This window comes from Cololabis saira, chromosome 17 (genome assembly GCF_033807715.1).
Source record: "Cololabis saira isolate AMF1-May2022 chromosome 17, fColSai1.1, whole genome shotgun sequence".
Lineage (NCBI taxonomy): Eukaryota > Metazoa > Chordata > Actinopteri > Beloniformes > Belonidae > Cololabis > Cololabis saira.
The window spans coordinates 20,562,784-20,590,470 of record NC_084603.1 but is presented as its reverse complement, the minus strand read 5'-3'; the positions used below and the strand labels follow the sequence as shown (position 1 = coordinate 20,590,470).

The 27,687-nt window shown below is 37.3% G+C and overlaps 1 protein-coding gene across 2 annotated transcripts; it reads right to left on the bottom strand.

Annotated features, from left to right (window-relative positions):
• Nucleotides 1-27,687, bottom strand: parga (poly (ADP-ribose) glycohydrolase a). 2 transcript variants are annotated; one of them, XM_061744950.1, is made up of 18 exons: nt 27,529-27,687; nt 27,057-27,119; nt 25,843-26,472; nt 25,603-25,735; nt 24,814-24,936; nt 24,620-24,700; nt 23,718-23,792; nt 19,902-19,994; nt 17,295-17,449; nt 12,758-12,837; nt 12,591-12,651; nt 11,854-11,929; nt 7,935-8,082; nt 5,079-5,157; nt 4,841-4,949; nt 4,564-4,669; nt 3,299-3,427; nt 1-2,089 (listed from the first exon to the last, which is right to left on the bottom strand). In XM_061744950.1, exons 2-18 carry the CDS (start codon nt 27,071-27,073, stop codon nt 1,911-1,913), a joined length of 2,274 nt encoding a protein of 757 aa, XP_061600934.1. In that variant the 5' UTR covers nt 27,074-27,119; nt 27,529-27,687; the 3' UTR covers nt 1-1,910. The 2 variants fall into 2 exon arrangements, with proteins under 2 accessions (XP_061600934.1, XP_061600935.1); XM_061744951.1 differs by lacking the exon at nt 27,057-27,119.

The following is a 27,687-nucleotide window of genomic DNA, read 5'->3' as shown; positions in this document are numbered from 1 at the left end:
AAAAAAAAAAAAAAAAGGCGCCTCTGGGTAACATTACAGGCATAATATTCATTACATACTGTTAAGACATTCCTGAACACCCCGCTGAGACATGTCTTCTTGAGCATCATTATATTTACAATGTGAAGAAGACTTCATCTGATTTTAAAATATAACATGAAAAGGTGGGAAATATTTGAATGCATCATCCGACAGATTTTTATGATCTTCCTTTTCGTGAATGCGAGGTTCAAATAAATCTTGCATTTAATGTAGGAGGCCTTTTGAAGACATAGTTCATGTTCAGTTAACCCAGGTTCAAAGCTGACCAAATTGACTTAGTACAGGAGTCCACAGCTTGTTTGGTCAATTCAGAGCTTAGTACAAAGAGCGAGAAGCAGATAATGTGTAATCCACTTACTCCAGCCAAGCCGACACACCATTTATGGAAGTCCACGTCATGAGATTATTTAGAGCCCCTAATTCATCTAATAAAGCATGTTTCAAGGAGGAATTACATTTTTCTGAAAGCCCAAGGTACACCTGCTGTAAGAAAAATCAATCACATCTCTAACTATGAAATCATTTATAATTCCATAGAAGGAAATTATAAATGATCCAGTACTAAGACTTTATCGTCAGAGATGCTACACAAACATGGAATCTGATGAAGACGCCCTACACCTGATGTGGAGAAACTTCATGTTAAGAAAACACACATGAGATCTGAAGCCTTTTGTCATTCAGCACTTAGCAGTCAGCTGGAGTCAGTTTATTGCCAAATGATTTGTGGTTCTGAGTATTAAACCTTTGGTTTTAGTTTTTGATCCTTATTGACTGGACCAGAGAAATACCTGTTTGGTTTGTCTTTACAGGATATGTTTTAATTAAGAAATTATAACAAAAATAGTACAACCTAAAAACCTACATTATAGTACTATGCAATACATTTACAGATTTAATAATATATGATCTAACAGGCAATCAAGGTATTCAAATAACATAACTGCATATTCAAAGTAAATGTTGAGTAAAGGAAATTAACAAAAATAATGACTTTCGTGCAATTTTTTTTCCACTCCCCAAACACACAAACACACACACATTATACATTACATATACAGTACAGACCAAAGGTTTGGACACACTTCCCCATTTGTTTGAATGAGGTGTGTCCAAACTTTTGGTCTGTACCGTATATATGTATATAGTATCAAACTGAAATAATAAAGATATTCAGAATATAATCAAAAGGTCCTCAGTGACACTGACCATAAATTTCACATGGGTTCCCTCGGGATTTAAATTTGAATAGGGGATTTATTTGTTTGAATCAAAAGGAAATGTATGCTGAGTTTAAAATTACAGTTGATAAAAAAGAGCAGCATATATTTGTAGAATATTTGATAAATGTTACCCATGCATAGTTTACAATATGATATATCATCATCCTTCTGCATTGAGTGTGTTCACAACAGCTAGGATATGCTAAATAAAAAGGAAAAATATTTGCCCTCACAGTTTGAGGGGAAAAAAAAAACCAGGGATGATTATCTTGTTCTGGATTATTAATCGTGAAGTTTCCAAAACCATATTTGTGATGCATATTTATTTGGCCATATTTATCAATAGTGTAAAAGACTTCTAAATGGCACGCAATTCAAAAAGCCTCTAATAGTAACCAGGATCCACTATTGCTTCAAGTGTCTAAAATATTTCTGCGTATTTGGTTACACACTACGAGGCTCCTATAACACCACAAAAGGCAAAACTGTGTTCTGGTAGCTTGTTCATTGAAACCACAAACGTAAAGTGTGTGTGTGTGTATATGAAGTACGTGATTGTAAGGACAAGATTGCCATTTGTGAACCCCTGGGTATTCCATTACACAGAGAGATGAGGACAGGAGGTTCGGTTACAGTTCTCCCTTGTTAATGAGCCTCTGATGTCACAGGTGACATCCCAGAAATCTTGGTGGCGTCCGAAGTGTCACAGGTTGCACCGGAGGAGACGTTTTTGTAGATGAAATCGTAGAGACGGATTTCTGGAGTCGTGCGGCAATTCTTGCACACCTCGTCGAAGTAGTCGTTCAAAAGCCCGTACAGCCGTCCTGGGATGGGAGAGAGGGGGGAGATGTCAGAGAGGAAATGGTTTAGGGGTCGAGAGAATTCTTTTTTCCGGGTGAGCATTTGACACAAACAGGTTGAGCGTCAAAGTACAAAAAAGGATACACTGAAGATACGGCAGGAAAAAGAAAAATGGAAGCATTTTTGCAGCTCATTTATAAAATCACATACACACACGTCCTGCTTTTTTCCCCCGCTGTAGCTCCACTTTAGGAAATGGATGGCTAGGGGGGAATTTCTCTGAAAGGCTTCAATAAATGTCAACAAAAGAAAAATGAGACGAGGGAAGGGAGGAGGCGAGGCTGGGGTCAGTTCAGGCAGTAATCCACTCTGTGGCTAAGGCTGAATGGATGGGCTGAGGAACAAGCGATGGTCCAACTTCTGTTATTTATATGCACACTGTCCCTCTAGTGACGCCAATAAGGTCAACCTGTGTGTCGTGTAAAAGCCTTAAGAGCTCCACATTCCTAACGGGGTCTGATAACGTCATTCGTGTTCCTGATGTGCTGCATTTACTGAACAGTGCGGGTCACAATTGTTGGCATTCTGACTTATGATAGCGCCATTAAACAACATAAATAAACGCCATGAAATTAAGTATGAAAATCAGACATGGCATAAAAGGCAAAAGTCTTCAAATATAAGTCATAGAAATCTAGATTTAAGCTCTTTAGGAAGACCACATCATTCTGTGCATAACCAACTTGCCAAACCCGGTAAGAAAAAGAACAAACCAGCCCAGTAAAACATGGCAGATGCTGTGGAGTTGATGCGCCATCCTTGTCACTGGAAAGATTAAATATATAGATCTTATAGATGTGTAACCAGGTGGAAAAACAACCATGTTTGAGGTTACGATCTGCCTTTGTAAAAAGAACTTTTGCAAAATAGTTTGAACAAAAAGCAACAGACGAGTTTTAGAAACTATCACTAGAAAAGCGAGACGTGTTTAGATTAGAATCACCGATCCTACTTTTACTAAGGTTTTGCATATTGGCCAATAACTGTTATTATCAAATACTACAAATGTTTAGAAAAAGAATACATATGTCATGCTTCACTTAAAAATTGCTTTTCTAACGTTGTAAAGCAAATGTAGCACATTATTACATTTACATAAAAGGGACTGAATTGTTATTAAACTGGACGCAAAAATCTGAATTATAAATACTGAGATTTTACATGCGTCTTACCAACGGTGACTTTTCTCTCGGTGAGGAAAGTGTGCATTCCGTAAACGTCTTTCATAAGATCAGCATCTCCGAATGTGAAGTAAGCCACATCTCTCCCAGCCTCCGCTGCCGCCATCAGCTGAATCAGCGCTGAAAAAGACAGGAGAGCACTAAAAAGGGAAACTCAGGCAACAACACATTTTAATTGTGTTACTACTTTTAGAATGAAAACATAAAAGGTGGAATTGAACACTGAAAAGTGTAGCAAACTAAGGAAATTGGTCAATAAAGCAGATAGGGTATAGCTTCTGGCAAAACGAGCATTAGTGACAGGCAATTTGTCTAGGAAAAGCAAATAATACACCACTGGTAGAACAGCAGCATCGGCATTCACTCTTTGAGCCTTTGCAAATGAGATTTTAACGCTTTTAAATATTTAAAAGAATGGTTATAGACTTCTGATTAATGAAAACCCAAGACAAACAAGTCATTTGCAAAAGGTCTGCAAAAAACCATGTCAGTTCCAGGGGGGTGAAGGTGGGGGTTGGAAACGTATGTCATCTTCAGGGACTTAGCGAAAATCAATGGATCTAGTCATAACGTACTGCAGAAGATATTTTTGTAATTGGTTTGTACTTTTAATTAGTTTAAAATCTTAACATTTTTCAACATTCAGAAACGTTATTCCAAACTACAAAAATGCATTGTATTTTATGGCACAGCATATGGTTCCCCCATTTGAATTATGTCATTTCAGCCTATTATAAGCCAAACAGCTGGGCAGCGTAAGTAGGCATGCACATAGGCCCCTTTATTATGAACGATAATGTTGCATAAGCTCACAGAGAAATACAACAGGCAGGATTTACAGCGTGCCGTTCCTGCAATCAATTTCCCCATCAGTGAAAAACATAAATGTGTGATAGCAGATCAATAAAAGATGGCAAGGCATGGGTGAGTGGCACATTAGGAGGCCTACTGATTGATTGAAAGGGGCTGAAACTATCTGCAACTGTGCCATGACAGTACATACTGCACAACTGCGGGATTCCTTCAGCAGGAGCTCTGATGACGAGGACATGCAGCGCCGATGAGTGGCAGATCCGATCTGAGCCAGACATTTCCCTGCTGCTTGAGTTACATTTTTTTCTACAAGTAATGGGTTATATTTCTCTGCCTCCCTATTTTTAGTACTGCAGTTTATATAGGTGAAAAACTGTTGCCTTCTTTTCACATTTCGTTATACAAAGTTTGTTATTTTACACAAACTTTTCAGCCAATGGTACCTTTGAGTCGAGTGTCTCCACCAAAAGCACCACAGCCCCAGTTGCCCGTGGCTACCGCTGAGAGGTGCTTGACGTTGGCATTATTTCGATAGAATCCGCAGTAAGCCTGGAATAATGAACAGAACATAAAAGAGTGCCAAATACAAAGAAAACTTAGATAAACTTTCATGTTAAAAACATAAGCACGTCCAAAAAATGTTTTTGAGCAGAAAGTGGGTATTTCAACCCCCCTCCCTACTTTCACAAAGTAACATCAGTCAGAAAAATTGTCCCTCACCTTGTTGAGTTCTCTGAGCATCTTCTCAGGAAGAAACTGCTCCAGGAAGTGCCTGTATTTAAGAGCATCAATGGCTACGATTTCTGTACACCTTCTCTGCCAGTCGTCCCTTGAAAACAAACAAATATAGGATTGGGCCTTCTTTCTTCCATTTTCCTATTCCTGAATTTAAAGGCACCTGATTTAAATGATTGGAGCTAGAACCCCTCAATATAAAAGCATACTGAAAGAAAAATACCTCGGAGTCTCGTCTTTGTAGCTGCCCCCCCATTTGTAACTCTCTGCATAGCCTTCGTATTTGCTGTACTGCTCCGTTCCTACAGGACAAGAAAGTCAAAGCCAAGGATCAAATTAGGTTATTCAGTGCTCAGCAGTTGGAGCACACAGTGGGCCTGAATCTGCTTCAGTGCCTTATTTCCTAAATCTGATTTGCATTCAATGCCCCCCATGTGAGCACACAGTATCAGCTTGTAATGGATTGTTATAAACAAACTCTATTTAATAAGATTTAATGAGTAATCTGCTTTGGAGATTGAAATTAAAAGCTTTTAGCCAGACTAAGAATAGCTAGAATAAAATAACCCAACCTTAGTGGTATTTCCAAACCATAAAACATAAAATCAAATCACGTTAACAAGACGTAAGCTTTATTCATCCCGTGTACTGCTTTGAGAGCAGAGTTACAGCTAGAAAGACTTCACCATCGTCTCTACCAATGCAGCTTCACACAAGAAAAGCTGCAGCGTCTATATTTTATGCATTAAGTAGGAGGTGTTATAAGGAACTGCAGGGCAGGAGTTAAACATGTGATTCACAAAGAGGTTTGAGCAGCACAGTAATGTACAGGCAGGTTAAAGTATGCTATTTATTAACTGGAAACCTACTTCAACATCAAAGTATGTAATTCATGATGCATTTTTTTTTTCCAAAGAGAATACTGGTGCCAGCTTCTAACAATAAACATAGCTTAATTTCTAGCTCTTACCTTCTATAAAATCATATTTTGTAAAACAAATAATAAACTTTCAATATTAATAGTAATATAAATAATAAAATCTCAAGTTTTTTTGAGCCTCTTTCTGATGAACTAAGTCTTAAGTGTAACATATTGACCACAGTGCTTTAGGCAGATGACTGTTAGACCCCAAGCCTCACATCGTAGTTTTTAATCATCTACTAATGGGTGGACAAAAGAGGCGCGTATTACACGTGCAAATACAGGTAAAAACAGCCAAATAAAGTACTTTATGCAACACTGGCGACTCCTAACGTCAAGGAACAAGCGACTCATATCACTTCGGCCATCAGCGGAGATGACCTCCTCCTCCTTCACCTTAAACCAATTTAGTCTGGTAAATGCCCATGACAGCTTCCTGCCGTACAGGATTCAATCACGAGATTAGATCGGGGATCTTTACCGTCTGATCTAAAAGCTCGCCCCATACACATTTATATTTGCCTTTTATCGTCTATGTAATGTTTAATTTCGGTTCTCATGCACTTGAATAGTCACATTAGGAGTCATATTATTAAAGAAATATTATGAACTTTATAGAAGAAAAAATACTAAGGAAGTAACGGAGACATAAATAGTCTGAGGAGAACACTGCGTGCCTGGAATATTTTGAAGGTTTTAATGAATCTATGGCGCAATAGGCCCATTCCATTAGTGAAGCAACGACCTTAGTTGGGATATAAATTCCTCTCTGTCCAAATGTAATAATGGTAAGTGGTAAGGAGGAGGAGGGAAGAGGAAGGGGGACCAATGATAAGAGAAATGGGTGTGGGAGATGGTGACTAACTCATGAAGGTCACTCGGGAGAGATGGGAATTTCAAAGAAGACAACATGGCGCCACAAAACGGACTATACTGCGACGGGTCGATTTTTCGATCGTGAGTACATGTGTGTTTTTAGGGACTCGGTCAGTCAGGGAATCTCTTCTCTGTTTTCACATCCATTTATGAGCAACCAAAGAGGCAGAGCGATGGCCATAAAATGTTCAGCCTTTTCACGTTTTGTATGCTATACACAAGCATCTCTTAATTCATTTACACCTGCTCTGTTAACACACCACTGAGTTACAAAGCATTTATTCATGTCAATGAGATCAGTTTTTTTTAAACATGAAAATGATATCTCTTGTGCTATTGAAGGATTCATTTTATATCACGGAAATACATATCTCTGATTCCAGCCACTGGAATGAGGCAAAATCTTTTGCTTTTTGCTGTTTTTGAGGGCCATTTAAATGTCAACTCAATTACATAATTCAAGATATGTAGAAGTGCAAATTACAAGCTAATTCCATCATTTTTCTCTCGCGGTTGGATTCCTAATTTTTTTTCTTCAACTCCTTTGTGATGCATACTTTATAAAGTTCTAATGTTCACCTTTTATGAGAAAAAAAACATAATAATTGGATCATATCTATGTTTTTTTCCCCCTTCTATTTGAACAAATAAATAAAACAGCATAATGCTCCAAAGAGCAGTGAATCCATATTTTTTGCCAGGAGTTTTCTTTTATTCTCCAATGGAGAATAGAGAATATATTAGCAGTGCCGTCTCAATAAGTAGATTAAAAAAACAAAACTTCAATTATTTGGCAAAAAGATGGATTACCAGGCTGCTGGAAGAAGTCTGGTAGGTTAGAAATGAACAAAACAGTCACACACACGGAAATTTGAACATTACTCTGGAATTGAAGTGACTTCAATAAAAAAAAAAAAAAAAAAAAACACGTCCTGAATAGTCCTATACGTCCATATGAATGGCTTTATATGGTCGTGTAGGACAATTTAGGACCAAAGCAGTTCTTTTAACAGAACCCACAATCAGATCCAAGTCTGTGAGGGGGGGGGGGGGGGGGGGGATTTCTGCCAGCTGACCTGAGGTCTATCACCACTGCATCTGCTTTCAAAACTAAAATGATCAATTATATTTATATTTAGAAAAAGCAGTATGATAGAGAGAGAGAGAGAGAGAGAGAGAGAGAGAGAGAGAGAGAGAGAGAGAGAGAGAGAGAGAGAGAGAGAGAGAGAGAGAGAGAGAGAGAGAGAGAGAGAGAGAGAGAGAGAGAGCATGTTGACACACCTGTGATGATGAGGCATTCATTGTGCTCCAGAGCTTCAGTAAAGAGGCGAGAAACAATGAGTTCAGGGTTGATGATGAACCTGATTTCTTCCTGGACCAGTCCATGTCCCGTGACTCCACCTCCTACAAACCTGTTTGCAAAGTCCACCTAGTAAAATAAAGAGAAAATCACAGACATGTTGACCAAATATGGCTAAACCCTTTATTTACCAAATCAATGGTAACCCTTCCTCACAGCTTTCAACATCTTTCTTCAATATTCCAAGGTTGTGTGAAAAAAATGTAAAGCCCATCTCGTAAAACTAGTGTACCGGTACCAAGAACAGATTTACCACTGAGCAATTCCAATCTAAATGTATAAAACATAGACATCCAGTCAGAAATATACTTCAAATTAAGTGCAACAAATTGTGAAAACGTATAGCTCAAGTCAGAAGCAGAAATACCACAATGATGGTTGTTATCTGTTTTCATTGACCCAAGCTTCCTTCTTCATGTTCCATGCAGACTCCCATAAAAGCAAAGATCATGCTTTGATGGCTTGGATTTGAAGATTATACAGAACCAAAGACTCTGGTACCAGGTCATAAATAAGTAAACAGAATTTGTTTGTAGTAGATATAATTCACTTTCTTTCTGAATTGTCTAAAAACCTCATTGTTGCTGCAGTGATGCTCTGTCTCAATGGAATATGTGGTGCCCATCCTCTTTTTATCCATCCATCTTGAAATAAAATCCATTTTGAATATTTTTCCCTCCCCGCTTTGCATGTGTTGCATAGTTGTGTAGCATTGCTAAACGATTGCAAACTCAACCTACAAGCTAACTTCTTTTTATCTCATCCTGATGCTGCACACGTCATATATCATTTAAAATAAATAAATAAAAATACCTTAGCTTATTCAATCCAAATAAGAACTGAGAGCTTTTGCCATTTTCATCCCCTTTATTTGAACAAACAACGCTATTAGTGTCTCATTATCCGTCAACCTCTCTGAGCATTTAATACTGATAAATATCAATGCATGTTTCCTGCTTGGTGATAATCACATCAGGAAATAACAGAAAATCACAAAGTACATACAATCTAAACAAATACTTCAAATGCCAATAAAATGAATTAATGGACAGTAGATGAGTAATCTTCATGACTGGCATCCCATGTGAGCGCTCCATTCTGTGTTAAAAGTACAAATAGAAAATAAATTCCACTCCTTTTTTCATCCATCCTGGGCATTTATAGTGTTTAAATACTTATCTGAGTTGATTATAGGAGGAATTAGTAATATAATAAGAAATATCTGGTGGACAGCTGGTGCAGTAAAGACCCATTAACTTAAAAATGCCGGTTCTAGTTTTCATCTCTACTCCATGTTCTGTAAGTACTTTGATCCCAAACCAACTCAGTTTGAAGATTTCTTTTCTTTTTTTTTTTTTTTTTAAACATAACAGGCAATAGACGTCAATAGATTTGTGAAGAAGATTGCATTTTCTTGACTGTCTTTTCAATATATCTATTGTCGCAATCCACTCAGTTTCTCTCCCTCTGGTTTAGTTTTTTATTTGAATAGAAACTGATTCATTTTCACCGCTTGTGTCAGTCGTATCAGAGCCTTGCGTCTCATGCTGCAAAGGCTTAAAAATTGTGCAATTTTACCAGCTCAGTTGCTAATTCCATCCTTTGAGACAAAATAAACCAATTTTAGTTACTTCACTATGAGATGATCTAGGGTTGCATGCCCTTAATGTAGTGAAATATTCCCAAACCAGTACGCTGTTTATTCACATCTGTGTTGTTTCCATAAATTACATAAAAACTAACCATTTTACATTTTGAGCAGGTCATTACAGTTCCATGTTTGTAACATGTATTATCATTTCGTTTCAGGACAGCATAGCCAATGTGAATTTCTTCCTGATGTAAAGCCACTGGTTGCTACATGAGCCACATAAGGTTTGCAAGCCAGTGAGCTGCACAATGACTAACACTGCCCCGCAGAGATTACATGCAACAGTCTTGGTCCCATTGACATAAACGGACAGACAAGGCTGTACACTGAGTATATGCAACAGGACCATATTTGCAAGCACATAAGCCAAGGTATAGCAGAACAGGTCGCTCTACAAGCTACTAAATCCTGGATGGGAATCTGAGCATCCAGAGTTACTATAATTATTGTAAGAGAATGTTGGCATCCTGATATACAGCAGCATGCATTTGTTACAAAAAACTGCAGTGTATAAGTAATGAGCTCCGGAAAATTCCCTTCCCGAATTTCACTGTATGAGTGTAACATTAATACATTGACTGAGACCAATCCTAGAGTACTTAAATCCATGAAAAGTAATTCTAGCTTCTGCTTACGTCCTATTGCAGCAAAGGAAAATATTTTGGTTTGGTGCTAGACAGACATCCATGCGCTGCAATCCTCCTTGTTTTGTGGCATGTATAAAAAAAGAAGAACCCATTCAGTCACAATGCTGATACTTAAGCATCCTGTCAAAGGGTGAAGGTTCTGCTCAGTGGCCCACAGCTACATCAATCTGTGTGACAGCGAGTGCGTTTGTATGTGCATATGTTTAAAGTTTTCTTTTAACCGGTCACCCAACTGGCTCACCTCCTTCACCGGTTCAGCCCTAGCCTCACCCCACAATCTTCCATCAGACCTCCAGACAGGATGACAGCCCAGTCTGGCCTATCAAAACTCAGAACACAGCAAGCGTTCAGACTGCTGAGGTAGCCGTCAATCCGCCCGCAGGACTCCCGGTCCACTGGGTCATCCTGGTGAAATGGCCCACCCTCGTCATCCTTTTCTCCATGTGCCCGTTCCTCCCTCATCCCCCATCCCAGGGTCCTCTGCTCCACCCCTGCCACTCTGAGCTACTCATGTGTGTGCAGAGCCTGTCAACTAGAGTTAAAAAATGCACCGAGCACCCAGGAACACAGCGGGGCTAGAGAAGATGGGGAGAATCAACGCATACTGAAAAAAATTACATGGATATGCACAAAATTATAGATATCTTCATATACTATCTTTCATTTTCCAATGGCAATTCCAATACCTAATCTTTGGGCATCAGTAGATATTGAGGGTTGAAACAAATTTTTTTTAAACAATATAAACATATATTTTTCTTTACGTCAAATACAGAAAAAAGCCTTTATATTTTGACATTTGAACACAAATACAGGCCCAAATGTCCCTCCTGGGGCTGATGATTGCCTGCGCTTCTCTAACGTGACAGTTCTACAATGCATCTGTCATTGCTGTGATTTTCTGGGTTTTTTTTGTTGTTTTTTTTGGTCTCGTTTCTGAAAGTGAAATGGCTTATTAAATACTTAATAAGGTTGTCTGTGCTAATGAAAGCTCGCTAGCTCTCTCAAACAACTCATCTGGCCCAAAACAGGTATTTTCAAGTCAGTATTGCTCACCTTACTGTGCTGGCTTTTAAAGCAAAAAAGAAAAACTGGGATTCTGTTCATTACATAGTATCAGATTGTGCAAAAGTGTACCGACACCAATATCCTTCTTTTCAGCAGTATAGGTGAGTATTACCAATACTCAGTACTGGTATCGGTACTGGAACAACTACAATTATCACAGATAATTCATTAGCATTACACGGTCTTAACAAGTTTGCTTATGAAGCCATATTTCAGTTGGTACTAATATTCCGAATGGAACTGCAGAGGAGGAAGTCTCAAAATGATGAACTGAAATCCCATATGAAAAGAAAGCATGAAATCTTTTTTGACAGCACAGTGGACAAAGATTATTAATGTTTGAGCGACTATAATTAAAGCTATCTGCTGGCACGTATATATTCACTTTCAGTCGTTTCATGGTACACTTAGTAAACCAGGTTAAAAAAAGAAGTCATGCTTTGAATTAGATGCAAACCCTAAAGATATCTTTACCTGCAGCATCCCGTAGCCATCATCTTCAATCGTTCCCTTACAAGTGATATGAAGGCGCGTCAGTTGGGTCTGAGAGCTTAAACAAAACAACATTTTTTAAAGTGTGCAAAGACTGAGCATCAACCTAACATGCAAGAATGTAAAATGTTTCCAACGCATGACATTCTGATAAATGGTTGCTGAATTGAAATTATGATCTGTTGAGACCCTTCAAGTAAGTTTGCAAAATAAAACTCTTCAAAGTAGTAGTCACAAATGTACCAAACACTCATTTCTTACATTTTTAAAAATGCATATTAGGGATCCCCAAAAAAACAGGCAATGGACAAGCATTGGGCAGAGAGGCATTTGCTACCATGGACCATAAAAAAAAACTAAAAAATAATCTTAAAATCCTGATCGCTGACTGCTTCATAATGACCAGGAACGCAGCATTTTGTGTACATAGGTAAGGAAATTATGTGCTGCGTGCTTAGTATCAAGCACTACTTAGATGTCAGGATGATGGCATAAATCAGCTAAATGAGCTCTGCTCCTGTGCAGCAAATGAAGTCTTCTGGTTCGATAATGGCTGCATGTTGCTCACCTGCCAAACAATATCAACACAGTTCAGACTGGCCATTTCAGTCAGCTGCTTTCCTGCACATTTACCTGCACTGTTATGAGTGTACTATGACCCAAAAATAAAAGAAAAAAACTGAACTGAACTTATGTAGTAGTGAAATGGTAACCATTACCTTTCCCAGTTTGGAGGGTTGTTAAGTGTTTGTCTTGTGAATGTAACAAGACCCTTGGGCTCTTGGAAAACAAACAGAAAGGTATACAATCATTACTCAAATGAAAACATTGGAAGGTTTTGGGACAATCAACTCAAAATGTCATCTGGGAGGTTTTCAATTCTTACTGGTTTGAGTAACTCTTCTGAAGTAGCACAGCAGAGTCTTCAGTTTCTCAATTTTTCTCGGTGAAGGACCTTCAAACAACCTAAAACAAATGGCAAATGCAAATTATTTCACAAAAAGCTTGTCTTTTTTAACACAGCTTATGATAAAAACAACAACTATTTTGACAAATAAGACTTATAGCACTTGATATGTTGAAGCAGATGAGCAGTTTGACTATATGCCATCTTTCCATAACAAAAAAAAATGCAGTTACACATGATGAAGAAACAGTACTAAATACATTCCGAAATACAAATACAAAGTCAATTAATACAGATTAACCATCTCCTAACTGCCTTATAATAAAGACTTGGTCTTCTTTTATATGCTTTCATTGTTGATAAAACAGTTAAACAAGATCTCAGTCAGTCATTTTCTTCCCAACGAGCAGAAAGCCAAGCTACAGAGGCAAGTATTCCCCCTTCTCTCCTCCCACTTGAATACATCCATCAATTAACAGAGGACAAACCTTGACAGCTCTGCCAAAACAGCAATCAGGAGATTGCTTGCTGCTCTGCTTGTACAAGACAGAGCGCTACTGTAGCCAATAAGCAAAGTGATGGGCACTCCCTCAATTACAGAGCTCGTAACGATCCCACACCCATGCTAGACCGCAGTGGTTGTCTTGTCTCATCTTCTCAGAAGCAACACAGCTACTGCCCTGTCTTGCTCTTTCCTCTATTCTTCTGCAGGCAGAACTGCTGATGGGGGAGCAGGTACTGTATACAACAGACAACTTTGAAACTGAATCAATGCTTACATCATCACAGTACTACTCATATAAATGGCATGCCATACTGAGAACATTATTTAAGTTTAGATAAAATAATAGAGTAGAATGGAGTGGTGTGAGGTTAAACCAAATCACAGATAATCAATGAGACCTGGAAATGTAGAAAACTATACTGCTCAACTAAGCAGAACATTTGACCATTTCAAGTCTGGGCAGCAGCTAAAACCTATGCAGGTTGGAGAGTAAAGTCATTTAACACTTACATGTTCTACAGGGATGTAATAGAGATGTTGGTGTCCAAAACAGAGAGAATAAAAATAAGCTTGACTTAGATGTTTGACTCTTTGATCCATATTTTACTCCTGTTGTATAGATATTAATATTGTTATTACGTTCTTGGTTGGTTTGTCATGTCTTTAGGTTTAATAATCTTTTCATGTTCCTTTACATGATGACTATTTAAGAGCTTGATAACATTGCAAGGAGGCTATTTCATAAATAAATCAATAAATAAAGGTGTTTTTTTCTGCAGGAGGGAACAAGCGATCATATTTGAGACCAATTTTCTGATTTGACATACTTTTTAAATCGAACAATTTCTTTATTTACTAATGACTTACATCTAGTGCTTTTGTAAAAATGTAACAGACTACAATATAAGTAAGATTGACGATGAAATATCTGCATACACTTTACTCAGGCGTCGACCTCACTACAGCTTTGTCTGCACAAAGTGGTCTTAAGCAGAAAGTGAACTTAATGTTCTTTTGTAATAAATTAAGAATAATTTTGGATCAGGAATCGTTATACTGTTAAATCATAAGTACCGGTACAAGACTTGGAATTCAATCGTGAGGTACCAAAAAGATTTACACCCCTGTAATATAAACCCTGTTACTGAAATGTATGAAATAGATATAAAGCCAACGACTTTTCTGTGCCAAGCAACACACTTTATTACACTCCTCCTGGTTGTTACTAATGAGAAGGAGGTACGTAAAGAAATGAGGGGAAATTACGTTAAGGTGGTATATAGGTTGTATGGAACCTTTTTGTCGTCAAGCAAGATGGTAATGACCTTTCACATTTCTGTTACCAACCCCACCCAGCAGAAGCTTCATCAGCCAACCACACAGAATCTGTCTTAAAGCAGCAGTACCAATCTGAAGAACGAGGTTGGTTTTGTTCGTATGCTGGTCAATGACGTGACGCCTATATTTTCTGAAAAACAGATTTTTTTTTCAGTTAAAAAAAGGTTTAAATGGATAAAGAAATACCATATATATGACCTACCTGTCCCACATATGGACACACTTGAATTAAAAAAAAAATACTAGTTATTTGGGATTTTGTTGTTGTTTTAAGCATCAAAATGTCATGTGGTGCGACCGTCCGACCATGACTCTTGTTTTGAAAACCTTTTTCGAAATCACTCTAAATGTATTTAAATCAATCTTCTGCCCTATATGGCATGATTTCCTAAATGTCTTGCAGTGTGTAAGATTGCAACACATTTGTATTTATATTTCCATCATAATTTACAAACAAAGTTCGACTGATGATGTCCAATTTATGAAATATCATGTGGCGCGACCATTAAAAAAACAACCATTTTTGTATAATACTGAAAAATTGTAAAAAAAAAAAAGATGTCAAGATGTTAAGAAAATACATTTATTTTAATATGAATCATGGTTGCACCACATGACCTTTTTTTAAGGCTAGTGCCAATTTATCTTGACAAAAAACTCTGAAATCACTTAATTTAAAATTTTAATATGAATTTATGTGTACACAACATTCTTAATGTTTGAACTACTGCAATAGATATTCTTTTTTTTATTATTTCAAAATTGACCTGTTGAAAATCCTTATTGGTCATTGACCCATGCTTAGATTGACTTTCTATTGGACTGTTCATTTTGCATGTAAATAACAGTCCCACCCGTATTTCTTGTGGGTACTTGATGGTACAGTGGGTACTGGAGGGTCAAGGCTAGATTGCAAATGTTAGACGGGTTATCCTGAGGACACCACCCTGTTAATTGTTGTTTTTTCCTATTTATAGTAGATGGACAGTCTCCCCCTCCTTTCTAAAACCATCTATCATGTCATTCCAGAGTGTGGAAATTAGTGTCCTTAAAATAGTGCCCCCTATCCTTAGGATGCAGGTGGTTCAACTTTGTTGTGTCATGTGTTGTGAGGACGGGGTAATCGTTTAGTTACTCCAACACAAAAGTATCTGCACTCCTCGCTGTTCTGGACTGCTTACACAACACTGAACAGTACTTTTTGGGGTATTTTGTCCTTTGGGTGAACCGGGGAACCAGTTCACCTGTACACCGTGAAGAGGTTAAGCAAGTTATAGGCCATCCATCTTCTGGTCAGACTAAGTCTGCACCCAACCAAACCACTGCCTCTCAACCACGATGTCTAGTGCAGTGAAAAGTTTTCCAAACAGATAAATAAAAGAGTTGTAGTCTTATCCACTACAGCAAAATCCTACTCTCTCTACATGTCTTTGACACAACTAAAAGGCACAAAACATTGCAACTTGATTGACAACATTAATAGTTAGTATAAATAGTAGTTTTGCTTTGTCAAAGCATATCTTTGATGTTGTACACATCCCTTTAAAACTAAATCAATCTAAATAAATTTGTTCAGGCAATTTATTTTTATTTGTAGATAGTTGCACATGAAAAAAACAGTTTCAAGAAAAGATTTTGAAATTCTATATTTTTCTCTGGCTCATTCCTCCAGAGGAAATAAACTGAACATAATGATGATAGATCTTACAAAAATGTAATTAGCAATACACTCAACTTCTCACTTTGCTACACTAGTTGTGCTCTTCAGGTGCAACAGGCGTCGTTACTCTTTTAGCTACGACTTCACGGGCATCAAAACACTCTCTTCCAACAAAAAACAAACAAAACAGGGAGCTCTTGAGACAAGACAGACACCGGTAGACAAGTGTGCACTTTAAGGGATTTCATCAAATCACTTTCTATTAATTCGCTACTGAAAACTCTCTCAAAAGACCACAGACTCTGAGTAAGTGGAAGCTGAAAACACTGATTTAACACTAATACTCTGATCTGCTTCACAGATAAAATGCATAACATAATAATATAGAAACAAATCTTCATCCACAGCTAAATCCTCACTTTTTTCCAGTGACATACACAGTTGCTGTAGAGTCATAATTCTCACAAATTCAAATTAGACGCCCCTGTGTCAAGTCTCTTTCCGACAGCCAAATTCCAGTCAGCTCATCGTGTTATCCAACACTTCATGCAAGTAACTTAAATGCTACATTGAATCTGATTTGCCAATAACTCCATGAATAGGAACTGAGAGTAAACAGATGGATTTATCTATGAAAGGTTTTAAAGGCAGTAGTGCCCCCTGATGGAAATGAGTTTACTTTGGATGGCAGGTGTGATACCATATTCTGAATGAAAACTATACCACACACAGATTATTCACATTAAAAAATGTGTGAGCAGTGGATGTCCTTACACTGGAAAAACCCTACTGAAAACAATAAAACAGTTACTAAGCGAACAAAATCTGGATAACAGATTTAGCACAATGTAAGAGCTGCTCTATATCCTCTGTTTAAGTTAATGACTTAAAATGGCATTTGGCATGAAATTCTTTTTTTTATGAATGAAATACAAATAAATCCAACTACTTGATTTCCAAGTTAGATACTAAGTACATTTGCAGATTTATCTAAAGGAGTAGTGTGTCTTTACCGGTAGAAGTTGATCTCAGGATAATTGCAGTACTCGGACTTGCGGGAGTTGCGCCGGGGAAACGTGCAGAAAAAGGCGTTGGCCAAAAGACAGGCTATTTGCTCCTGAGACAAAGTCAGGGAATGGTTGATCCTTGACTTGAGTAAAGGAATGGGCTAGAAAGAACAAAAAAAAGAACAAAAAAAAAAAACAAAGCCTCAATAATGACAAGTGTAAACTCATGATATCACAGCAAAAAGACAGTTCAGTTCAGTTTAATAACACCATAATAATTGATGAAGATAAATTATGTTTTTTTTCTTATTAAAAAAAAGGACACACACAAGGGCAAATGATGGGAAGACATTAGAGGTTTTGTTGGTTTAGTAGTGCAAGTTGGAAGGCTAATAACGGTAGAAAATTAGTTTAGGGATTTAACAAATGGGAGGATGGTTCCATTACGTAATGGGTGGCAGTAATTAAGGTCCCAGTTTTCTTTCTGCCTCTTTAGACTCATTCAAGCAGACATACGGGGCTCATCCATCTTCACCGATTAGGGCTAAAGTGCCTCCCAAGGCTGCCCAGTAGGCAGATCAATACAAGCTCTGAAAACCCACACAAACATTAGCCGCCCTGCTTAACACCGCAAATCTCCACCGCTACAAGTAGTAGTTGTTTTCTTAAAAGGGAATTTTGTGCCAGAAAATTCCTCCTTTAGTTACACTTGAACACAGATGACAGAATCCAGACACTATAAAAGGGTATTTGCTCTCCCTCCCAGAGTGGGAGGTGAATTTGGTTAATTAAATTAAATTGTAGACTCTGAGATAGATAACGTGATTACAAAAGTATCAGTCTTGTTATTCCTGATTTGCTATAATTGATTACAGAAAATGACAACAAAGACAAATGGAGATGACATTTAAGCAATACCTGACATGGACCAGCTTTGATGTGATATCATTTTATGTGAATAACTAAGAAGTCTTTTAAGGTTTAATAGGGCTTATATCCAGGCTTTTTTCCCAAAACCGATTGCTCAGGAGAATAAATGCCTGGTGCAGAATTTCAACACACACATCCAGTCCAATGTATGAGCGCTGGATGTAAAAAGTAAGTGGATTTCCTCAAGTGCACAAGCATAACACATAAAAAGATGACAGGACATGACATGGACCTCTCCTCTTTCAATGCACTTTTCTAATGAAGTACTTCTTGATATGGATAGGGGGGCATTTATTATCTGCCAGTTTCAACTAATGAGCTGATCCTCTACAACATCTACCGTCTAACTCAACAATTTTCTTCCTGCACACTGTGCATATATTAGTGTTCCTCCTGCGCACAATTCCAATCACAGGTTCCCACATGGAATGTAATAATTATGTTAGGCTTTCAATAATTCATTGCACAACTTTATACAAATTGAATTAAGTAGATTTCTCAAAGCAAGAGAACTGTAGCCAGCTCAGTTTAGATCATCAATATCCTATTGAGCTGATGCAACGTACATTCTTTCAAGCCAGCCATGATGCTTATGTCACATCAAAATTTTTTTTTTATATATATTTTCAATATGAATAAAGCGTCAATAAACATTGGGGGGGTGGGGGGGGGGTTAACCTTTCAATTCATTTGTATTTCACATTTCTAGCCTGTACAATTATGAGAAATAAATGTTTTATAATGCTCATTTGCAAGGGATTAAAATGAACTGGTGACCTACGGTAATTTGTAATAATTACAGAGGATGTCTTTGATTTTAATCGAGTGCAAATGCATCATGTCTGTGATTTGTAAAGTAAAAACTACACCACAAATTAGCTACCCTATTTCAACAAACACCGGAGTCATTAGATAATTCTAATCTCTTCCGAATCCACATGTCAGTAATTCAGTGATGTGCAGGCTCAAATCTTTTTTCTTTTAAATCCTCTCATTGCCTTTTCTGCCTCTTTCCCGAAATAATTGTGGCAATTGGGATACAAAGAGTGATATTATATTACAACTTAGGCTATATCCACCACATATCGTAATGATTTGATCTGGTATTGTTAGTTGCTAACACTACATCAAAATTAATCACATCAAGCTTCACATGGAAACTTATAAAACAAGATGACACTTGTGGCTGCATCACGCAGTAAGAAACTCTTTATTCTTCATAAAGGTAAAAGCCTCTTTGACAGCACAAAACCTTTAGGCTTCAATGAAAGCGCCGGTTACGTTACAGTTAAGTTTACTGTTACCATGGGAACTTAAACACATAGGTCCATACGTCATTTTCCGATTATCTCACTTGTCAAATTGTGATGTTAAGTCACTGAAATCTAACTCCTGTGTGTCTGATCAGATGCTTGTGACTCAATACACAAATGTATGTTAAATATTAGGTAATTGTTTAATAAAATGGAAGGGCTCAACGTCACCTCCATCAATCCCCTTAAATGACGGTAGAACACAGACTTTGCTTGTCCAGCGTAGATGTAAGGGTGTAATTTTAGAAGGTCCAGACACCATTTGAGTCCAGTGTGAATGGTACACAGATACACAAGACAACTTCCCATTTTCCAGAAAAACAAATTTCTCAATGGACGAACAAAACTATACAAGATATTAAATCCTTACCATTGTGCAGATGCGAGGAGCGCTGAGTGCCAGATCCACCATAGAGGGCAGTATGGACCCCAACAGGTGTTGTACCTCACAATGCTCAAGATACTGGAGAAAAAACAAAAATATACAAGCAAAGATTATTCTTTAACAGATTCACCAAGTCCCTAAATTTGTAAGTCAAAAAATAGAATGGATCAAAGGGGGAAAATATATATTACATATATGTATAAATTATTTAATAGCAGTTCAATGGTATTCTTAGGACCTATCACAATTTGATTAACCAGTGGCTATGTAATGTTTTTCTAAAGCAACTAAACTCGTGTTTCTGTGAAGACAGTGTGGTTGTAAATGTGTACATATGTAATGTAAATATGTAATATGATACTGAAATCAACTGAGGATAGTAATTTCTGAGAAGGGAGAAGGTGTAGGATTAAATAAGCATATGCTTCTTTCTACTCCTTTTCAGACATGGCAACATTGTTTTGTTTATTTATCTATATTTTTTTGTTGTTTTGACTATTTTGACTTATGTGTTATTTTATGTTTTCCCATGTTCGGAATAAAGCATTCATTCATTCATTCATTCATTCATTCAAGACAATAAAGGTTCATGGTTTGTAACAAGGATCTCTGATATTAAATCCAGCATTTCAGTGGCAGACAGGAAGAAATGCTGCAATGCTGTAGTATCTATACTTCAACAACCCATAGCTTATGTCAGCATCCATCTGCAACTCCCTCAAAAAAAAAAAGACAGTTATTCCATCATTCACCTAAATTTACAACACAATCATTTATGAGTGTATTGGCTTCAAATGTCAGTGTCATCAATCACTTGCCTTATTCTATCAAGGTAAGCGGGGAGTTTGCGCTGATTAAATGGACCTTCTGGACCAAATGTAAATGACCAGTTGTGGAGTGGCAGATTGGTTTGATTTTCAACAGGAAGTCTTCTGCAGCTGATTTGGCCAGGGGCATTTACATGGCTGCTGAGCAAGTCTAACTAAATGCTGTCAGAAGTAATGAGTTGGCAGACATTATAAAGTGCTCCTGTGGGACTAATAGATGGTAGTTGGTGATGCAGCAGGATGAGGGTAGAAATACGATGCCCCTGCATTTTCAAGGCTTACAGTAGCTGGCCACATGGTTGGGCTGGATTTCAAATCAACAAATATTTCCATTAGGCTAATCCAGATCTAGTATTGGACAGGTTAACATTCATCATTCACTCACTGCAGTTGCATGTAAACTTAATTTCCCGGCTGCTAAACCTTTAAACCTCCTCACAGTTTCAATCATAGGTCTGTCAAGTGTTTTTTTCCTAGACATAAAAGTGACATTTTAATAATCAATTAAGAGCGGGAAGTACACAGCACAAAAGCAGAAGCAGCAGATTTTGTTCTCTTCTTGCTGGATGATCACATGTTAGTGGAAACAGTCTTACTTGTTCTGAACTTGTTTTACTGCACAGCTCTTAAACATTCATTAGAAAGTGACACAGGGACAGTTATATTGAGCAGAGAGAACCACTCGAACATTTTACAGACAAGTCCTAATTTTGATTACTCTTTTTCGTCCCCGTGCCCATTACACAGAGGTAATGCATCTCCTCACAATTACCCTGGCGGTACAAAAATGTTGCTACATATTCAGTTTGAGTGCAACAGAAGTAAACCCCCCAACAAACTGGTTTACTAAAAGAAACTGCTTTCCAAAAAAAAAGGCCACTAGTGAAACTATTTACTTTGCATAATCTCTGCATAAAAGTGGGAAAAACTTTGTCAGCTGTAAATCATTTCTGTTAAAAAAATGTTTTTGACACTTTATTTAACCCTGCAGTTGTATAATGTTTAATTGGGGAAAGTAAAATGCATTATTTTTGTTCTGCCACACTACTGTCACGGAAAATACAGCATTCGGTCTCTCTTAAACCTAAACAGAAAATTCCTACACTGCAATGAAGAGGTAACACTAAATAATGAGTTTTCCTTGTAATCATTTTTACTGAAAATGATGTGGTTTTATTTTGTGCATGTTATCCTGAGTTGGACAAGTATGTTTTTTTCCTTCTATGACTGACAGTGATTATTAAACAATGTCCAATAATCGGCTTAATAAATCTTCCTCTCATTATCAATCAAAAAAGTGTATTTTCTGTTTATACATCCAAACATAAGAACCATTCATCTAAAAAATGTCAAATGTGATGCTGCACTTCCTTGCAATTTAACAGCAATAAAAATTGTTAAATCTAAAGTAAAAGCGATGAACATTTGTCTATAAAAACAGAAAACACACACAAATGAACATTCAGAGAGGGAGATTTTCCTGTGGATATCAACCTGGTAAATAACCATGAGTAAGCATCCACGATGTATCTATGCAGGTGAATCTATGAATGCACCCTTTATGGCAGTTACTGCACATATTGTAAAATTGCAGTTTTATTAAAAAAATGTCACTTTAAAGCCTTGACTTGTCCTAGCAACACTATGCTTTAGAAAATCCCTCAGTGGCAAAGAAATATTAAAAGGAAAAGAATCTGCTCGCTGCACTCGTGCCAACTGAGAAGTGAGAGTCATCAATGAAATGGGCAACTTTCCTACTGGGCGTCCTTAGCAGTCTTACAGATTTAATGGGGCCTTTTAATTAAATTGAACTGAGCTATAAAAAAAAAAAAAAAAAAACTTAGGCAACTATTGATCCGCAAAGCTCCATCTTACTCTAAGAAATTATTTCCAGTAGAAGAGAAAAAAATAATTCAGTAATGGTACAAATTTTGCTGACTAATCAAGGACGAGTGGGGACAGAATTTAGGATCAAATGCCTACTTTTAAATGGCATCACCTGCTCTTAATAATGAGAATCATATAAGGATGATGATTTTGTCTAACAAAGACAGTGATTTACCCAGAAGGACTAAAAAAAAAAAAAAAAAAAAAACCAGGGAGAGAGAGAAACAGTGATTTTTCAAATCACAAGTAACCTCATTTAACTGCAATCTGAACTCTCTTTGCTATATATCGATATATATATCCATAGATTAACCCCTTTTAATTGAAACTTCAGGGAGATTAAATCAAGACCCACTGCAGTATAGCTTGGAATAGATAGGCATTATGACTTTTTTTTTCTTTTTATTTTCAACAGTTCAAGAACCCACTTCCACAAATGGACTGTAAAGTTGATTGAAGATGATACATTCTTCAAATGGTAATTTTAAAAAGTTCCTTTATGAGACAGCTTATGTTCTCTCATAGGAAAAACTATCCAACAACATGGATGCAATTACTGTCCCTGACTGTCTGAACAGAGGATAAGAAGCGACATGGGGAGGAAGAGGGAGACAGAAATAAAAGAAGACATTCCCCTGGTTCACCTGCAGCAGCTGTTGCTGCCATGCTCTGTGCTAACTGCCCTGTCTGCACAGCGCTCCTATGAGGCCCTCAAGTACCATGAGAGGAAGATGCACTGCAGAAGGCTTGCAGTTAAACAAAGAAAAAGCAGATCTATTCATACTAACAGCTAAACGTATTTCTTTACTTCATATATTATTATAAATACATAGTATATATGTATGGTCGACTAAATTTACTATCTACAAATTCACCACTAAAACATTATGAACTGTTCAAATATAAGTTGAATGTCAAGTTTAAAAACCTAGTTAGAGGAAAAAACTATTTTGTTTAAAATTAAGTTTTCAAGCTAAATGATTTCATATGGCAGATGCCTTACAAAAACAGTGTAAGGCATTATTCTTCTATCTTGTACAAGACACACCCACAAGAATAAGTAACAGCGATCTTCTGCACAGCTTACCTCGGTACAAAGAAGGTTCAGGGCAGTGAAATCCCATTTCTTTGAATGGGCTATGTTGTACCTCAATATTGCATCCTGAGGAGAGATGAAAAAAGCAGTTAAAAATGTATAAAGAGAAGAAAAGGTAAAAAAATTATCAGGCATTGACAGATTAGTTACAAACACCCTATAAAACGTTAACAGTTGCAAACTCTGCCACCGTGTGGTTGTTTGCGGAACATGTTCTGCATATTTGAAAAGTACCATGTGTGCTAAATGAGTATTCTGATATTAAAACAACCTTACTTCCATTATTACATGGTAAATGGTGCAGAAGGGACATAAACTAAATCAGTTCTGAGTTAGAACAGAAAATGTGTTTGCAACAAAATGGCAAGCAGTTTTAAACACTGCAGCTATACAAAATAACTTGCTATTTTAAGCCTCTTGCAAGACTCACAAATATTATTCCACTTACGTGATAGTGTGAGTCCCTACCCACAAAAGGAAATAATTATAACTTTGTGTATGTACAAAAAGTGTATAAAGATGACTGGAAAGGCATCTCCATCCCGTTCAAGAGTTCATGGCCTGTTTCCATAGAATTGGACTGGTACTTGTATATTTATGGCAAAATAGGCATTTTTTAGAAGATAACCTTGAGTTTTTTAACTCCCACATGTTCCTTTTTTTTGTATCACTAAAGTAATGTTTAGTTATTGTAATTTATTACCTTCTCACTACATGCTCATTTGTCAACCAAAGGTGGAAAAATTTCATTTTGGCATAACATCTAACTGTAGTGGGAGATGTTCACTATTTAAATGACTTTATTATCCTCTGTGATGAAGGTAAGAAGACCTGCTGCTTTCTGAGTATAATGAGCACATGCAGTTTGATTTCAGCCAACCATTCCGTCTTACCCTAACATCCAGACAACTTTTGAACCCTCTCTGCAAGGCAGAGTTGATCAGCTCCCACCGACTTTGGACATCACTTCCGTCCTTTGTGACAGAAAACAGTGACAAATATATACAGAGTTGGCACAAAACTCCTGCTGTTGCAGTGGAATAATGTGTTTTGATAAAGCTTAACATCCGGACTACAACTGGTATACCTCAGTCTCCATTGGAAACAGATTCTTCTCAGAGCAGGGCATTTTCACTGACACATCATCCCACGCATCTTTGAACTTGGTTGGATATGGGACAGGTAACTCTTCCTCTCTGAGGAGATCGGTCTGTAACCAAGAATTAAGAAAGCAGAAAAAACACCCACCCACACTTTTACAGGATGCCATTATTTCAAGAGCAGCAGTATTTGGAAAAGATAATGTATCCTTTCCTCTTAAAATAATGTCTACATATAAAGGTATATAAATATATAAAATATAAGACATCCTATGAGTACTACAAGTCACACCTTCAAAAAGAATCTTACATGGGCCTAATGCTTTATTTTAAAGCATTGTGTATTGAAAATAAACATTCAAGCTTGACATTATCCATTTGTTAAATACTCCTTTGATGACCGACTTAAAAGTTGAATGCGATCCTCCTCAAATTTGTTTTTCTTCTCGGAATTTTATGGTTACAATATCCTATTTGAAGAACTTCTTGTTGCCACACAGAAGCCCTGTTTCTGTGGGATTAGTAGTGCAGGACAGTCTGATGGGACCTTTACTGACAAGAGGCCCTGAGGGGATCACAGTCAACGCTCTGCCCTCTCCCTGTCTGCATTTAAAGAGCCTGTCTCTCTCTTTTTTTTTTCATTACTGAGTCTAATAAAAAACAATGTATACTTGCAGCAAGTTGCTTGGCCACATTTACATGTGCATCTTTGCAATGGCTGCTTTCTTTTTCTCCACATACAAAAATTTGCAAAAAGTCAGTGGCTATTGACTCACCCTGATTGCAACTGTGTGATTTGGCATTACTTTCAGGTGACACAGTGGAGGTGCACACTGAGGCATTCTGTTGAGCTCATCTATGGGAGTTCCCAGCAACTGCTTGTCCAGGTTATGCAATGGCAATGAAACACTGCATATAGAAAAAGCAAACACAGCATATTAGGTTCAAGAATATGGTGAACAACACTGTTAAGATAACGGAGCAAAGAAACAAGAAGGAAAACTGTTTCAAAGTACCTTTTGAAATTTGGATCTGACTGGCTTTCAATAAAGTCCTGGCTCATATTAGGTGAGCCACTGCATTCCACTCCTTCGGTAGCGTCTGTGACCATGGCAACAGGATGGACTTTTTCTTGGGCTGAACTTGCAGCGGCACAATCTTTGACACTCTGCTGAGATTCCATTGCCTGAGTCTTTGCAAGAACACAGTCCTCTGCACACGCACCCCCATCACCGGCAGAGTTGTTGATAATCATGGTTTTACAGACTGGACTTTCTGGGCTTGGCATGTCAACGTCACCAGGGTTGCCGGCCACGTTTCTGGGACTATTACTAGGACAAAGGTTGAGCTTGGGATTCATAGAGTGTCCAGCAACACAGGTTGTTTTAACTGGCTGGGGACCAGGTGAACTGGGCCTCTTAGATTTCTGCCCATTAGTGCCATGCGTTTGAGATGACTGACTTATGCTGTCTGTAATAACAGATTCACCGCTTTCACCTGCAGACCCGCAGTCCATTGAATTCTGAGAAACATCATGTGCATTCTCTGTATCATCAGGCATTTGTGGCTCACAGCAGAGTTCATCTGGTCCATCCATTTGTGAAACATTATTTTTTACATCCTCTGACGTGATTTCAACAGTCGTACTGAAGCAGAAAAGAAAGAATATGAATGAATGAATGGTTTATTTCGGACAGAATACATTGAAACATTTACATGTTCGTTTCACAAATAAAATAAAAGGTAAATAGAAATGTCCGAAAAAGGAGTAGGCTGAAGCCAAGGGCTTATTATAGCCTATCCTGTGCAGTGTATATCATTCGGTGGATGATAATACACAAATAAGAAAAGAAATATATAAAAAGAAAACAAAGAGAAACTGTCATTGCATTATATTATATAAAAATAGTAAAACCAATAATGCAAAAAGGGGTATGTAGTGGTGCTATTTTCATGTTAATCTATAATAGGCTATACCAACATAATTAACACATTTCTTTATAACTGTTTATCGTTTTATATTTAAACATTTTTTTGAAAACATAAATTGAATACCAAAAATGTAGGATAATAACAATGGTATCATAATAATCCACTTTATCATAATTTATGCATCTTTACTTTTCCAAGGCAGCTCTATTTAAAACATATCCTAGGAGCTGGGCCCTTTACAGATCATGCAGAAACATGTGTGTAACCATAACAAAAAGCTCAAGTTCAGTAACTTTACCTTGTTTGAGAATCCATACTTTCAACTATCTCTGACAACTCATATAAGATAAATCCACCTTAACTGTGAGAGGGAAAAAAGAGGATACATTGAAAAGCTCTGACACAAATTTGTCACAAGAACAATTAAGTATCCACTCTTGGGAGTATAGTTTGCATTTTTCCAAACGAATTTTTCCGCAAAATATATTTATAAACAGTCGAAAATTTCTTTTCAATAACATATTTCAGTCAATTTTCTTTAGTTTAAATTTGCGTGAACACGATCAACAAACTCATAAAGGCTGATGAGCTACAGTAGCTTCCCCAACATAACATAACCTTCTCGTCTTCACAATAAGTGAAACCATCAAGTAAGTGATCAAACTGAGATTTAATTCCTCTTTAAAATGTTAGCTTTGATTCCTGTAGACATATCTGATCAAGCTAGCAACACTGGGAGCGTTAAAACAAAGAAAAACGTTTCGACTCACGATCATATCCGCCTTTAAGTGATATGATGGGCATATACGCACTACCCACTCGTAAACATGTATACATATGTATTCATATTTCGATATGCAAACTGATTAAGTCATAATGTTAGCGTCTGGTGTTTAGTTTACTTTCACTTGGTTGTTGCAGCCATGGAT

Excerpts from the sequence above, each read along its gene's own strand:
- parga (XM_061744950.1), bottom strand. Across the intron at positions 12,652-12,757 it reads CAGAAGAGTTACTCAAACCA|AGCCCAAGGGTCTTGTTACA; the intron begins GTAAGAATTGAA and ends TTGTTTTCCAAG. Across the intron at positions 5,158-7,934 it reads TGAATGCCTCATCATCACAG|GAACGGAGCAGTACAGCAAA; the intron begins GTGTGTCAACAT and ends CTTGTCCTGTAG.